The 16,875-nt window shown below is 35.3% G+C and overlaps 2 protein-coding genes across 2 annotated transcripts; one reads left to right on the top strand and one right to left on the bottom strand.

The window, feature by feature from the left end:
• Window positions 1–1,586: 1,586 nt before the first annotated feature.
• Window positions 1,587–6,715, top strand: il12bb (interleukin 12B, b). The gene is made up of 9 exons (XM_067376684.1): window positions 1,587–1,612; window positions 1,844–1,925; window positions 2,546–2,812; window positions 4,229–4,334; window positions 4,454–4,626; window positions 6,012–6,172; window positions 6,272–6,390; window positions 6,472–6,505; window positions 6,614–6,715. Exons 2-8 carry the CDS (start codon window positions 1,844–1,846, stop codon window positions 6,500–6,502), a joined length of 939 nt encoding a protein of 312 aa, XP_067232785.1. The 5' UTR covers window positions 1,587–1,612; the 3' UTR covers window positions 6,503–6,505; window positions 6,614–6,715.
• Window positions 6,716–12,987: 6,272 nt separating this feature from the next.
• LOC137013285 (serine/threonine-protein kinase pim-2-like) lies at window positions 12,988–14,916 on the bottom strand. The gene is made up of 6 exons (XM_067376965.1): window positions 14,821–14,916; window positions 14,288–14,338; window positions 13,811–14,186; window positions 13,471–13,644; window positions 13,215–13,303; window positions 12,988–12,993 (listed from the first exon to the last, which is right to left on the bottom strand). The coding sequence occupies exons 1-6, from the start codon at window positions 14,872–14,874 to the stop codon at window positions 12,988–12,990; spliced, it is 750 nt and encodes a 249-aa protein (XP_067233066.1). The 5' UTR covers window positions 14,875–14,916.
• Window positions 14,917–16,875: the final 1,959 nt, after the last annotated feature.

Below are 16,875 nucleotides of genomic sequence, written 5' to 3'. Positions count from 1 at the left end.
AGGCAGGATTTGAGTGGATGTTAGAGCAATTGTGACCACTCTAGAACATTTCTGAGTCATTTTAATGCTGATGTTCAACAATTTACCCTTTTAAATTTATTTACAAACTATGCAACCATGTAATGTTCGACCTACTTTATCATGTCATAAAAATACATATAGGTTTTGTGGCTTTAGTTTCAAATGTTTCAATGTGCCTTTATCACACCGCTATGCATTGTCATTGTTGTATAGTCGTCATATTGAGGATCTTGGGAATTCCCTTCCATTCCATTCTTCTGTTCTGTAGCTTAGTTTGGTTTGTGGTCGATGAACACTACGTGGATAAAGGTACACACTTTCTCTAGTGGTCAGCACTTTTACACATCACTAAAATGTGTAACTCACACTAAGACAGAGACTGTGGTGTAATATCTGAACAAGTGCCACTAGTGCATAATCGCATAATCATAACATATCTACGTTACGATTGGTCACATTGACACATTTGCATTTGGCAGCAGCGAACCTAATTCATTTTCACCATTAACTTCACCTGAAGAAATGTAAGGGCCATACTGTTGCCATTCATATGTTAAAAATTTGTAGTTATATATTTATAAATTACTATATGCTCCCATATTTATGCAATTCATATGTTAAAAATATAATGAAATATTTTTAAATTCGATATATATTTTTAAATTACCATATGCTCCCATATTGATGCAATTCATGTTAAAAATATGTAATTATATAGTCATTTTAAATATGTAATTGTATATTCATAAATTACAATATATTTTTAGAGCATATAGTAATAAGTAAATATATATCGTAATTTATAAACGTATAATTCCACACACACACACACACACACACACACACACACAGATATATATATATATATATATATATATATATATATATATATATGAAAGGCATCAACATATAGTAATTTATAAATATATAATTATATATTTCTAACTTACTATATATTTATAAATGACAATATCCCATATTGAAGCCTTTCATATCTAAAACATATTTCTAACTATATTATATAAATGACAAATTACAATTTTATATATATATATATATATATATATATATATATATATATATATATATATATAAACACACACACACAGATCTGAGTATGTGTAATATAAAGCTCATATTGATGCCTTTCTTACAAAATTGTTTAATTATAAATTACAATAAAATAATATATACACAGTATATGTAATCACACGTGTGTGTGTGTGTGTGTGTGTGTGTGTGTGTGTGTGTGTGTGTGTGTGTGTGTGTGTGTGTGTAGAAAGTGAAAAAAAAAAAAAAAAATATGTGAAAATATGAATCACAAAAAAATTTGCACAAATTTGCTAAGTGATTATTTAATTGCTAGAGATGACCTGTAAGGTGTTTCTCATGCTTAAGCCCCTACTACATTACATGGAAATCCCGAAAAAATGGATTCACCACTTTGGTTTCCACATCCCTTTGTTCAGCGCTTCTCACTTCTGTTTGCTGGAATTCACACTTCTGTATAACATACATATATAAATGCTGCTCAGGTTCAAAACGACTTCAGTGAAAGGCAAAAGTGTCACCACAACTCATTCAGTTCAAGGTAAGATTCAAATAAGGTATCCTTCACATCTGGACTGCTTATATGCACAGCAGTGTGGGCTATTATTTAGATATTATAAGAACATTATTTTTGAGAATGTTTATTAAACACTGTTTATGATTTTGCCGTGACTAACTTAACTTAATATTTACTTCTATATTAACATCAACTTTTTCAAAATGTACACAATAATACTATAATATTAACAATTCATTTTCCTTTATTTTTTAGATGAACAAGATTTACTTTTTTATTCTGCAAGCTGTCCTTCAGTTGGCAAGCAGCACTTCACTGAGGTTCCTCAAGCCAAATGGTGACTATTGCTTAAATCTCATTTATTGCTTTTTTTTTTTTTTTTTTTTTTTTAATGGTCCCACTTTAGACATTCTGTTGATTATACGTAATGTTTGCTACATGTCAACTAACTCTCATTAAAGTATTAGTAGTGTATTAGTAGACTGTTAGGGGTAGGGTTAGTAGAATAAGTTGACATGTACTTGCAAAGTTACTTATAGTCAGTAGAATGTCTGTTGGTGAGCATCAAAATAAAGATGTTACCATATTTTAAAATAGATGTTTTAAAATATGTTCAAATAAACCTTTTTTTTTTTTTTTTTTTATCAAATAAACAACCCTGGTGAACATAATGGCAACTTTATTTTGATGGTCCCCTTTAGACCATCAAAATAAAGTGTTACTATTAATGTTTACCAGTGCACAAAACATTTCTCGTTGTTTCTTGAAAACAGTTGTTCCTCTTAATATTTAATTTGAAACTGTGATACATTCATTGATGAACAAAAATAATTAAAAAAAATTTTTTTGTAACATTATAAACATTATAAATAATAAATGTAAAAAAAATCTTTTTTCATCCTTTAATGTGTCATGAAATCCAGTGGCAAGTCTGATGAATGAGCTTTTCTGTTGCAGTTGAGGTTCTGGAGGTGTCAGATCTGTCCAGCTTAGAGGTGTCACTGCATTGTGGAGAGCAATATGAAGGACAGCAGATTCACTGGGAGAGGAATGGGGAAAGCATCTCCGAGACAGGAAACCGCATCACTGTTACGATAGATGGGCTGCGTGGCGGAAACTTCACATGTCACAGAGCAAATGGAGATCTCCTGAATCACACACTATTACTGGTCCATCCAGTCAAGTTTCCTAAAGGAGGAGTTCTTACAAAATCCAGTGATGGAGGTAAATAGAAAGAATATGTCTGTGTTCATGGTGTATTCGCAAAAGTACTAGGAGGAAACATGGCTATATGGCTGTATATCAGCACAGCTGTGATTCGACCATAGCTAATCACAGTGTGCTGATATACAGTCATATCGCACGCTACTTGCGTGATATTGCGTTTATACAACAGTTCTAAGGCACGAGTGTGTAAATAAATAACAACGGAGTGTCTTTAAAACCCTCATTTGTGCAGCACTACTTCCTTCCGCCACAAATTCAAATCTCAAGTTGACAGTTTAACAGTTGAGCCTTTTAATTCTAAAACGTTTTAGAATCATTTTAGAATTAGCTTACTGTATTTTGTTGGTATTATGAAAGAGATCGACTAAAGGAGTGTATTACCTGCATCTGATATAGCATTTATTCTTCAGGTCGATGTCCATAATATTATATCCATTATAAAAAATCTGTTTGAATGTCCGATGAGGAAAGGGATATCTTTGTGCTTTTAAATGTTAAGGGGATTTCCCACAGAAACAAACCTCCTTGTTCTGACTCACTCTTAAAGAGAGTCTTTGCCGTCATCTAATGGCGTATTAATGTAAATTTCACTGATACTGTTGACGGACCCTTTCTCAATATATGGCATATTATTTATATAAAATAATATTTATTGAACAACAATATTTAAATTAACAACAATAGCCATTATAAAAGAAATAAACACAAACAAGCAATAAACACAATCAAATAAATAAAAAGCAAGCAAACAATTCAGTCAAACAAAAGTAGCAAAAGTAGCGCTCTAGTACATGATTTAAGTTAAATATAGCCTAAATATAAAGCTTTGCTCTGGAACAAGTAATAAATTAATAAGACCAAAGATTGCCCTTTTGATGTACCCTAAATTAATTATATCTCGTTTAACCACTATTTACATATGAGCCAGCGGCAAATACCCACAGGACTGGCTGAGATTAAGCCGTTCTCTGTGGGTACATGAGCGCTGAACGGCCGCTGACGGCCTGGAGCTCGCATCTGTGAAAGAGTCTGAACAAATTGTAAATTAGGCGTTATTGAGTTATTTTGCTTCCATAACATGTCTTCTTTCAGACTAGTGGAAAGAAGTGTTTATTGCACTTTATCTGTTTATGTCTGTACAAAATCTCCACTTCAGTAGCTTTTAAAAACACCAAACTTTCCAGATTTATGCCTATGTATCTATATTCTGAAGCTTTTTACGAAGGGGTTTGTTTATTCGCCTGGTTTATATAACATTTTTTTCTGCCTGTTGACATTTTCTGATTCATGGAGGGATAAAAAGAGATATGTAAAAATTAACTTTACACATGATTTATGTAACATAAACATTTTATCAGCTTTTCTCACTGTATTGGACTTAAATAAAACTGCAAAAATTTTTTGTCTGTCTAGAATTTGTTTCTTGCACTGCGAGAAACTATAATGGACAGTTTCATTGCTCTTGGAAGTGGCATCAGGAACGGAACAAAAGAGCCGTGGTATATTTCACAGCAATACGGTAATGATTCAGAAATATTCTTAATCTGGATTAATTATTTATCAAGAACAAATAATCAATTTAATTAGGCTTATGTTGAAAGAGCAAATCAAAGCTAAACTGGGCATGTGTTTCTGCAGGAACTCTAGCCTCATCAACTGCACTCTGGACTCGGATATCTCTGGACTGACTTGTATTGACAACGAATACTGTCCTTACTCCGAAGAGCCTAGGAGCATCAATCTCACTCTGTTCGTCAGAAACCTGTATAGGCTGGAGGAACACCAGAGGACTTTCTTCATCCGAGACATTGGTAAGAGCTTTTGTGCCCCCGGGTGGTCACTATATGTAATGGACTTCAGATTTGGGATCCAAGCTGTTTACATTTACTGTGGACCCATAATTTATATGAACACAAATATATGATACTTAACAAAAATTGTAGCTCAACTGACCAATTTTGTGGGCAGTATGTGTAGTACAGTACAGTTCAGCATACACTTCATTAAAAGAGTATTTATTACAGAAATAATAAGTGTTAACTGAATCTAATATTTCAACACTTAATTGCATGTTTGCAATCAAATGGAAATGTATTTTAGTTTACATTTATAATAAATGCAATTAGTTAAACTTACAAGTTAAACTTTAGTTAAACTTTTGACCCACTTAAGTAGGATTTTATATGTAATTTTTATAATTATATTTTCTTTACTTATGGTAAACTAAAGTTACTTTAATGTAATTTCTATTAAAACTTGCATGTCATGTTTTAAAATATATATTTGTAATTACACATTTGTAATTAAGCTGCAATTTAATACATTAAAATTATATTAACTTATGTATGTAATATCAAATAACAGTACAAATTATAATCACATACTCAACATGTGCTTTAGTATGTTAGTCAACATCAAAATAATTGTACTTATTTAAAAGATTATTAACACATAATGATTTAAAATGTGGTTTAATGTTAAACTTTTAGTTTATTCATTTTGTCAAGGTGCACTTTTTAAAAAGTGTACTTTAAGTATATTAAGAAACTGTCATGAAAATGTAGAAACTGCTAGTACAGTTTTTAAAAAATACCTTTAAGATCCACATTCAATGGAATTAAGCGCACTTCTTTTGCCACAAGAATATGAACTAGTTATTTATAAAATTATCAATTTGTTAGTCAAGTCAAGTCAAGTCACCTTTATTTATATAGCGCTTTTTACAATGTAGATTGTGTCAAAGCAGCTTTACAGTGATAACTGGTACATTATTTTGGCTGCACAGCGAACCTTAAAGAATAGTGTCAGTGCAGGCAGATCAAAGCACTGTTGAATATCAAATGTCAAGTCAAATGTCAAGTGTCCCCAACTAAGCAAGCCAAAGGCGTTAGTAACATTTAAGTAATACTAGGCCAGTGGTTATTAATCATTTTTGACCCCAAGGCCCCCAATTTTTCACAATATATGGGCACATATATTGTGATATATTTATATACACATATATAATACATATATATATATATATATTTTTTTTTTACTCAAAAATGTATATTCCTTCCAGATAAATCATTTTAAGTCATCTTGAAGCCCCTAGTTTGTCCTGGTCCCCTGGTTGAGAACCACTGTACTAGACTGGTGATTTCCATTAAACCATTATTTCTGCCCTAACTCTAACCACATCAAATCAAACTCTCAGCCAAACCAGATAAAGTTAGCATCACCAAGATCGAAGATGATGAATTTGAGTGGCGCCCCCCTAAGACGTGGAGTTTCCCCTGCAGTTTCTTTCTTCTCTCCTATGAGGTGAAAGTGGTTCCCAACAGTCATGACTGTGATCACACAGGAAGTCGAGTTGAAGTAAGCCACTTTCCTTGATTTTTTTTATTTATTATTATTATTTTCAAGATCAGTTTATTAGGATCTGAATATTAACTGTGTTAATTTCTGGTAATATAGAAAATGGAAACCAATGAGACACATTACAAGGTGGACATCAAAAGACCATATACTTTCTGCGTCCGAGCTCAGGACCCACTAATTAATAAAGTTTGGAGTGACTGGAGTCACCATCAAAAGTAAGTACAGTTTGAATTACAGTATTATTGTATATTTTATGAAAATATTCAGCTTTACATTCTGCATTTATTGTGTAACAGGAGAAAACACCGGCACACCTCGGAACAATAAAAGGTGTGTTGATTTGTGTTTTAATGACCATATTGATCATTTTTAGTTGATGTTATATTATCCTGGTGCTGTTATTTTGACATTTTTCTATTCTTTGTTTTATGAATGCAGGTCTCAAGGGAACACACCACTCTGCTTGACAATCTGCCTCCTATTCCTGACAAAATATTGCAGCTATTCATATTTATATACATTTTATGTTATTAATATGTGCCACGTTAAAATGTATTTATGTGATACTTTTCCAGATAATTAAAAATACACTATGGCTTTGGATTTCATGTTTTTTCTATATTTTATTTCATTTTATAGTGTTATGTAATGGGGTTTGTGTTAGTCAGGGATAGTCATTACTGCCTGTGTTATTTATCTTATTTATATATAATGTGTTTCCATTATAATATAATATAATATAATATAATATAATATAATATAATATAATATAATATAATATAATATAATATAATATCATATAATATGAGCAATCACACAAGTTGCCATGCGATATGTCTCTATATCAGCACTAGCAACGAAGGAACGCTTCATTGAAGCTTATTGTATTAGTGAGAGAAATACATTACCTGCAGTTAGCTGATATTCTTCAGGTCAATCTTATAGTCATAATCACAAAATTAGTTTGAATGTCTGCTGAGGAAAGCAATATCTTTGTCTTTATCCTTTTAACAGTTAAGGAGATTTCCCATTACAGGGCTAGTCAATGCATTTGTAGGTTGCATCTTAAAAGGAATTGTTTAAAGTGAAAACAACGTCCTTGTTTACAACCTTGTTTCAGTCCCTTCCAATATAAAAGTCTTTGCTACTCACTCATAAAGAGTCTTTTTCACTCATAAAGAGTCTTTTTCTGCCATCTAATGCCGCAATAACGTAACTTTGACTGAGTCAGCGGTAAATGGATTACAGGTGCTAGTCATATAATTAGAATATCTTTAAAAAGTTGGATTTATTTCACTTATTCCATTCTAAAAGTGAAACTTGTACAAACCCGATTCCAAAAAAGGTGGGACACTGTACAAATTGTGAATAAAAATAGAATGCAATAATGTGGAAGTTTCAAATTTCAATATTTTATTCAGAACACAACATTGATGACATATCAAATGTTTAAACTGAGAAAATGTATCATTTTAGGGAAAAATAAGTTGATTTTAAATGTCATGGCATCAACAAAAAAGTTGGGACAAGGCCATGTTTACCACTGTGTGGCATCCCCTCTTCTTTTTATAACAGTCTGCAAACATCTGGGGACTGAGGAGACAAGTTGCTCCAGTTTAGGAATAGGAATGTTGCCCCATTCTTGTCTAATACAGGCTTCTAGTTGCTCAATGTCTTAGGTCTTCTTTGTCGCATCTTCCTCTTTATGATGCTGTGCCAAATGTTTTCTATGGGTGAAAGATCTGGACTGCAGGCTGGCCATTTCAGTACCCGGATCCTTCTTCTACGCAGCCATGATGTTGTAATTGATGCAGTATGTGGTCTGGCATTGTCATGTTGGAAAATGCAAGGTCTTCCCTGAAAGAGACGACATCTGGATTGGAGCATATGCTGTTATAGAACTTGAATATACCTTTCAGCATTGATGGTGCCTTTCAAGATGTGTAAGCTGTCCATGCCACACGCACTCATGCAATCGCATACCATCAGAGATGCAGGCTTCTGAACTGAGTGCTGATAACAACTTGGGTTGTCCTTGTCCTCTTTAGTAAGGATGACATGGCGTCCCAGTTTTCCAAAAAGAACTTCAAATTTTGATTGGTCTGACCACAGAACAGTTTTCCACTTTGCCACAGTCCATTTTAAATGAGCCTTGGCCCAGAGAAAACGTCTGCGCTTCTGGATCATGTTTACATATGGCTTCTTTTTTAACTTATAGAGTTTTAGCCGGCAACGGCAAATGGCACGGTGGATTGTGTTCACCGACAATGTTTTCTGGAAGTATTCCTGAGCCCATATTGCGATTTCCATTACAGTAGCATTCCTGTATGTGATGCAGTGCTGTCTAAGGGCCCGAAGATCACGGGCATACAGTATGGTTTTCCGGCCTTGACCCTTGCGCACAGAGATTGTTCCAGATTCTCTGAATCTTTGGATGATATTATGCACTGTAGATGATGATAACTCTTTGAAATTTTTCTCTGAGAAACTCCTTTGTGATATTGCTCCACTATTTTTCACCGTAGCATTGGGGGAATTGGTGATCCTCTGCCCATCTTGACTTCTGAGAGACACTGCCACTCTGAGAGGCTCTTTTTATATCCAATCATGTTGCCAATTGACCTAATAAGTTGCAAATTGGTCCTCCAGCTGTTCCTTATATGTACATTTAACTTTTCCGGCCTCTTATTGCTACCTGTCCCAACTTTTTCGGAATGTGTATGTTGCGACCAGGGCGGGCGAGAGCCGTGAGGGAACGGCGCGAGGCCGGTGGCGCGAGTGTTAATGAGCTTCACCTGGGAGGCGCACCGGCCTTGAGTCCCTCACGGAGGAGCTCCGGGAGCATAAAAGGAGGAGCGACTACCGTGAAGGACGAGAGAGGACCAGGCCTGGACTTTATTTTATTTTTTATTATGATTGTGTGGCCGGCAGACCCTCGCGGACGTCTGCCGGCCACACAAACATAATAAAAAATAAAATAACTTTCGTTTTGTTCTTTGTTTATTTTACATTAAAGTTTGTTTGAAAGTTCGCCGGTTCCCGCCTCCTTCTTCCCATATCTACTGACCTCGTTACAGTGTAGTTCTCATGAAATCCAAAATGAGCCAATATTTGGCATGACATTTCAAAATGTCTCACTTTCAACATTTGATATGTTATCTATATTCTATTGTGAATAAAATATAAGTTTATGAGATTTGTAAATTATTGCATTCCTTTTTTATTCACAATTTGTTCAGTGTCCCAACTTTTTTGGATTCGGGTTTGTAAAACCCCCAGTAGGTGGTGGCAAGTCACTTGCTTAATTAGTGAGTTTAATCCTTCAACCAATTCGTTCAAAGTGCTAGTTTATTTACAAACTTTTTTAATATATCATGAATTATATGATATATTCCGATTGTCGGATATGTGGAAGCAAATGTGTTTTGTCATTTAAACACCTTTATAATGATCATGTTAGTTGTGAAAATTAATTTTAATGATTCTCTCATTTGTCCTCCATCATAAAATAAGTGGAGAGAGTCTGAAAGATTTCCTGTCATGGCTGCACATCTAGTTTCCAAGTATTCTTTCAGCCACAAAGTACCTATTTGATAAGTACTTTTTAATCCATTACAAATCAGTTTGAAATTCATTTTTTACTGTGAGTCATGCAAAGGATACATTTGTAAGGATGTAACATTATTCACCAAATGTCCTCATTGTGATCTTCCTTTTGATCTTGCCTCTAATCTTAAAAGTGGATCATTCATGATCTATTTGCTATTGTCTTCCTCATTGAAAGACGTCCTTGAAAATCTGAAAAAGAACTCCCAACAGCCAATAAATAAAGCTGAATGGGTATGGGATGACACAATTCGTGACATTTTTGATGGTGACATCATGAAAGATCACATTCAGAACAAAACATTTGGCCAGTGGGATTTGACTGTGGAATTGTGATGGAATTCCCATCTTTGAATCATCTCAGTGATCCCCCTGGCCAGTACAAGTAACAATCAATGAGCTGCCACCAGCTATGAGAAAAGAACATATCCTGCTGTCCTCACTATGGTTTGGCAAGTCAAAGCCAGTCATTGAGACCTTTTTAAAGCCATGTGTTGAAGAGATGGAAGTTTTAAAAGAGACAGGACTACAGTTGATTGATGGTGATGAGATTCGCACTAGTAGATTTTTTGCAGTTGTAAGTGCTTTTGATGCTGTTGCCAGACCAAAGCCAAAAGACAGCACACAGTTTAATGGCAATATGGATGTGACTGCTGTCTTCACCTCGGTGAGCGTGTAGAAAAGGGAAATGGATTTGTGAACACATACCCTTATGAATATTCTCCAGTAGAAAAATGGCAACCTCAGCAGTGGGAAGAGGATGCCTTCAAGGCCTCATAAGAGGGCTCTGCAGTGAAGGGAGTAAAAGGAATATTCCCATTTTTGTTTCTGCAATTTTTATTGCTGCCTTTGCAGCATAAACACATTCAGAGAAATATTAATGAATATCCTGAATCATCTGAGCTTTATAAAGGCAGTGAGTGAGGATCAACAAGTATTAGCTGAAGAAAGTGTCTCCATCCACATCCATCCATCATAAACATACTCCACACAGCCCCGGAAGGTTAATAAAGGCCTGAAGTGAAGCGAGGCGTTTGTGTAAGAAAAATATCCATATTTAATAAGTTATAAAGTAAAATATCTAGCTTCCTCCAGACCGCCTTCAAATGATAAAAAAAATTAAACTGGTGTCTTGTCAGTTAAGCTTTTTACATAAGCAATGACATTTCCTCTCTCAAGATCCATTAATGTACTAAAAACATATTTAAATCAGTTCATGTGACTACAGTGGTTCAATATTAATATTATAAAGTGACAAGAATATATTTGAACAAAATAACGACTTATTTAGTGATGGCCGCTTTAAAACAAGCTTCATGAAGCTTCGGAGCATCATGAATCAGCGTATCGAATCATGATTCGGCTCGCATGTCAAACCGCCAAACTGCTGAAATCATATGGCGTTGGCGCTCCGAAGCAGTGTTTTGAAATCGGCCATCACTATATTAGTTGTTATTTTGTTTTGTTTTTTGGCCCACCAAAAATATTCTCGTCGCTTTATAATATTAATATTAATATACATGAACTGATTTAAATATATTTTTAGTACCTTTATGTATCTTGACAGAGGAAATATCATTGCTTCCTACACAGGCCTCATGGAGCCATCAGATTTCAACTAAAATATCTTAAGTTGTGTTCCGAAGATTAACAATGTGGGTGTGGAACGGCATGAGGGTGAGTAACAAATTACATTTTTGGGTGAACTAACCCTTTAACCCCCCGGCGTCATGTGGACATGTACACGTTTATGATGGATGGATGTGGATGGATGCACTTTCTTCAGCTCATACTCGTTGATCCCGCTCTGTGCCATTATAAAGCTCATATGCGTCAGGGTATTTATTAATATATCTCTGATTGTGTTCATCAGAAAGAAGAAAGTCATACACCTAGAATTGCTTGAGGCTGAGAAAAGCTTGGGGGTAATTTTCATTTGAAAGTGAACTAATCCTTTAATAGTTGGTTGCTGTCACTTGACCCCCACTACCTAAACCACTGGTTGCTTTTGGTTTATGCTATATGTGCTCCTTATAAGTAACATTTCACGGCAATCTATATAAGAGGCTGATCTCGCTTTACATAAATTTGTGATACAAGTTGCAGTGTTATACAGCACATTTAAAGTTATGGGGTCCATTGTGGTGTATATCTCCATTTACATTTGAAAGTAATAATCATAATCTCATGCTGTATTTTCATGGTACACAGTGTGTTCCTGAACAGGTATGCTGCACATTTCTCCTTTGGCGTGACATCTTTAGACAAGCAGTAACAGCGCAAAGTTGTGTTCAGTGCAGTAGACTAACAGGAATGAGGCAGGTGAAAAAAACAATCTGTTTGGCACTCATTTCAAACACTGGCTCAAAACCAACTTTCCGCTATTAACTGAACTTTTCATGTTATGGTATTACGTCCCTTGTGGTTCTTCAAACGATTTTTACACTTTGTTCACTTCTACAACATACATAAAATGTGAAAGCGCATTAATTCAGTTGCAATGCTTCAAGATGGAAGCTTTTTGTAAATTCAACATTTAAACCATGGTTACTGTAGTAAAACCATGTTTGTTTGTTTTTTGTAGTTACTGTGTTTTTTATATTTTGATTTTAAAATCGATCGTATTTCGGGGGTGGAGGGGGACACATTTTAACTGTTTAATAATACACGTATTATATATTTAGCTAGTCATATCAAACTGCTTTAAAGTCAACATGAAACAAGACTTTTCTTCCCTATTTTGACGTATATTGCAAGTGAAATGTCACTTTAGAACTAGTAGCAATGACAGCTTGGGCTGCTTCAATAAATTAATTAGTGTATTAGTAGAGTATTATGAGAGAGAGGAATATAGAGTGTGATTACCTGCATCTGTTAGAGCTTTCATTCTCTAGATCAAGTCAATGTAACCTGCAATGAAGTTGCTGAAAAATCCTCTCCACTAACACAGACCGTTACTCAATAACAGGTACACCAATATTATTTATTGAACAATTATATTTAATGAACAAAAACAGCCAAGTTTGTACAGCAGCAAACAATTCAGTCAAAAGTACAAAGATTAAATAAAAAATATAAAGGCATGGAGGGAGGGATGCCACTTGTATCAGGAACTCTGGAACTGTTGTGGTAAAGTTTTCATTTCATTTTCACAATTTACATATTCCTGTGCATGTCTTATTCTGTGAGTCTTATTCTTCTTATTCTTATTCCTGAAGAAAAAAACAAAAACAAATCAAGGTTCTAGTCTATATACATTACAATTAGAATACATTTCTATTCACAATACACAAACTACATATAAAAACAAATACATAGGCAACGTTCTTAAAGAACAAAAACTGTTTGGGAAAAAAATTGTGAAAACATTTTTAAAATCTTGAAAAGTGAATCTATCTTCAAAATCATTTGGAGCTGATCTCAGGCAAAGTACCTTAAACCATTCATGTTGAAGGATTTCCCTCAACTCAATTCGCCGGCTTGGGTTTTCCTGCAGGAGGGATCGAATCAGGTGGCAGCATTCTGTGCAGAACAATGGAAGAGAGTCAGATTATTACTTTAAACTTCGTATTAAGATGTAAGATTTGACTGTTCTATAATGTATGTTCAGAAAATAAGGAAAAATTCCTGATTTATCCACATTACCCAACTTTTATAAAGCCATCTTTTTGTGATGAATGCCATCTTACCATTTGACAAGCCAGGTTTAAACCAGACGTCGTCATCAATCATCTGTGTGTCTCTGGGTTTTGGAAAGTGTCCACACACCAGCAAGAACAAGACCACTCCCAGAGACCACACAGTAGATGGTTCACCATGATACTTGCCTGTGAAGTACTCAGGTGGACGGTACTTTCGAGTGCCTGAAGAAAGAAAAAAGGGAGATTTTGTTTGATAGGTAAGCTTGAAATATTACAGCATTAAAAAAAATGCTGCTTCAAAAGTGAGATTTGGTTTACTTTATATGTTACCAATTTAACTTGTGACTAGAACTTAAGTCCCAAACTACAGGTGATGCACAATACATACCACCGAATCTTTCATATCCGGATTCCTGCAGGAGATCCCCACACCCGAAGTCTATCAGTTTGACTTCAAGTGTTTCTGTGTTTATCAGCAAGTTCTCTAGCTTTATGTCACGATGGAAAACTCCACGGCGACAGCACATGTCAGCGGCCGTTGTTGCCTGCTTCATAATGAAACGTGCCGTGTCCTCACTGATGGTGCCGCCGTGGAACCTAAACTTCCACAGATCTTGGCAGGGTGAAGGACGTTCCAAGACCACGATGTATTGGTCAGGTTGGTCTTGCCAGTCCAGCAGCTCAATGATCTCTGGAACTTTTGGGCCCCTGTTAACAAGCATCAACAGGCCGACCTCTAATGGAAGGGGTGTGGGATGACCGGGCTAAAGAAAGATCATGAAGATTTAGGTGGTGCTGTCAGTGTGTTTACTCATTTTAATTTGAAAACAGTGGAAAAACAGATTAGCACGTGTTGTCTACTTACAATGTAGATGTATTTCATGTTCCGTGGCTGTCTGGAAAATTTCACTGCCACCTGATCAACCAAAAAAAAATGTGTACATTTCCAACATGTCAATTGCACTTAATAGTGAAAATAATAAACAATAAAAGGATTTGAAATGGATATAGAGACAAAACAATTTGTTAGCTAAATATTGTAAACCCTAACGCTCACAACAATTAATTGATTTGAGTAGGACAAACTTAAATTATACAAATTAGGTCCGTCAAATTAACTTTGAGTATTTAACACTTTTCTTTTTCTTTCAAGTTCACAGAACTGATATATTTTAAGTAAACTGAACTGTTTAATTGTTTTGAGTTTTATGAAATGATTTCTTATAATTTAGACAAATTTAAGTTTAACTGAAACTGGACTGAGATTTCTATTTCCCAGCATGCTTTGCCCATGGCACTAAAATGAAGTGTTATATGTTTGTTTTTGTTTAGATTGCCTCCATTTTTCTTGAGTTTTGCCATCTTATTTGGGTTTACGGTGTAGAAAAATTACTATACCTCACGGCCATCACTCAAGCGTTTCCCTTCATAGACAGATCCGAATCCTCCCATACCAAGCAATCTGCCGATTTCATAACAGCTCAGAATGTCGTCTGTTAAAAGATGAATCATTTTAGTTGACATGAAATGTCAAGCATGGACATGCAGCAGTAAGTGTAATAATCTACTGTAGAAATCCAAAGCAGGGAATGTTAAACATTTAAGTTATCATTAATATGCCTGAACATTATGTAGACTTCATGATGTACAGCGCTCTAATAGACAGATTCTCAAATGGTCACTGGATTTACCCTCAGCCTGTCTCTCGCTGACGCCTGCAGTGGTCTGATCCTCCACTTTCTGACCCTGACCTGAACTGCAGCTCCAGTGAAGAGTGATCAGCTCTTTAAAACTACCCTTCCTCCTCTTTCTCATTGGCATCTCAGTGTCCTCACCAACACTAACGGGCTGATGGTTTTCAGCCACAATATCAGATGTTGTTCTCTGATGGGAGTCGTACACCTGAGCACTGTGAGAACTTCGTTTTCTCTTTCGGCCAGTGATAAGAGATGTCGGCTTGGGTTCATCTGTGTTTAACGATACATGATGTGCCGGAATAAAAATCTGATCATAATTTTTGATCTAACTTGATCAAATATGTGATAGTGTGGATTTTTAACATATTGTAATAAATGACACTTCATCCTAAAGAACAGAAAAATTTCACCTAATTTATGAATTCGGTTCCACACTCATATCTAGCAGAAAATTATGTAGATTTTATGATGCACAGAGCTCTCTAAATAGATTCTCAAATGGTCACTGGATTTACCGTCAGCATGTCTCTCACGTGTGATGCCTGCAGTGGTCTGATCCTCCACTTTCTGACCCTGACCTGAACTGCAGCTCCAGTGAAGAGTGATCAGCTCTCCAAAACTACTCTTCCTCCTCTGTCTCTCCTGACTATCATTTCCCTCACTAACAGGCTGATTATATGCAAAAAACAAAAATCAATGTAGGTGCCTACAACATACCTTACACATAGAAGAGATCTGACCGCAAAATTCTTCCAAATATTAATATATATAATCAGTCATTTGTAGCTTAGACTGACTGGACTGAGGTTAACTGCAGTTGGAGGGGTTTGAACCTGCTGATCTGTAGGAGGAAGATCTTCAAGACCACTGGAAAGAGGTTCCTGAAGACCATGATCCTCTAGAGCACAGACACTGTACTGTACAGAATCCTGATCTAAAGAAGGGGATATTGAATAAAAGCATGTTTTAATCAATAATAATTATTAAAAATTGCATAATCATATTGGTGATTCTTCAGTTGAAATGTTTTAGATATACATATTTAACTTTTTATTGTTTTTTTGTTGTTGTTTTTTTTAACAAGCCTTGTTTAAATATTTATGTCTTGGGAAAAAATCTGACCAAACTTCAGATGTATTTTGATACAATGTGTGAATGTGTGGATAACATACAATTAATGACATTCTCAAATGCACAGTGATTTACCCTCAGCACGTCTCTCATATTTCACAGCGGTATCTTGAGCTGAGCTGCCGCTCCAGTCACAGAGATGAAGAGACGGCAGCTTCTCAAAACTATCCGTCCTTCTCCTCTTTCTCGTTGGCATCTCGTTTTCCTCAACAAAACTAACGGGCTGATGATGGTCATTAGCCGCATCGGTGCTAAACGTCGAGGATGCGCAGTGGTAAGAGTCGTACACCTGAGCGGGAAAACTACGTTTTCTCTTCAACATTGCCATGATAACACTTAACTCTTATACGAACAATAGAATGAGCGACGAGAAGACTGAGAGAAAACTGACGTTGCTCAAATTAAATTAGCACACACAACGCTCTATTTCATTATGGCGTCATCACATTCCTGAGAGACGCGTTCGAAATCGAATGCGCGTGAGACTGAACTCTTCTCACAGCTGAGAAAAGCAATGTTTCATATTCTTCTTGCTATATTTGTTGTATAGGTATATTTAGGAAAATATTTCTAATTAAGATATCACTTTAATCTTTCACTTAAAAAAAACAACCATTCAAAAATG

The sequence above is a fragment of the Chanodichthys erythropterus genome, chromosome 22 (genome assembly GCF_024489055.1).
Source record: "Chanodichthys erythropterus isolate Z2021 chromosome 22, ASM2448905v1, whole genome shotgun sequence".
NCBI classification, from domain to species: domain Eukaryota; kingdom Metazoa; phylum Chordata; class Actinopteri; order Cypriniformes; family Xenocyprididae; genus Chanodichthys; species Chanodichthys erythropterus.
Note: the sequence above shows the minus strand (reverse complement) of the source record. Positions and strands in the feature narration are given on the sequence as shown.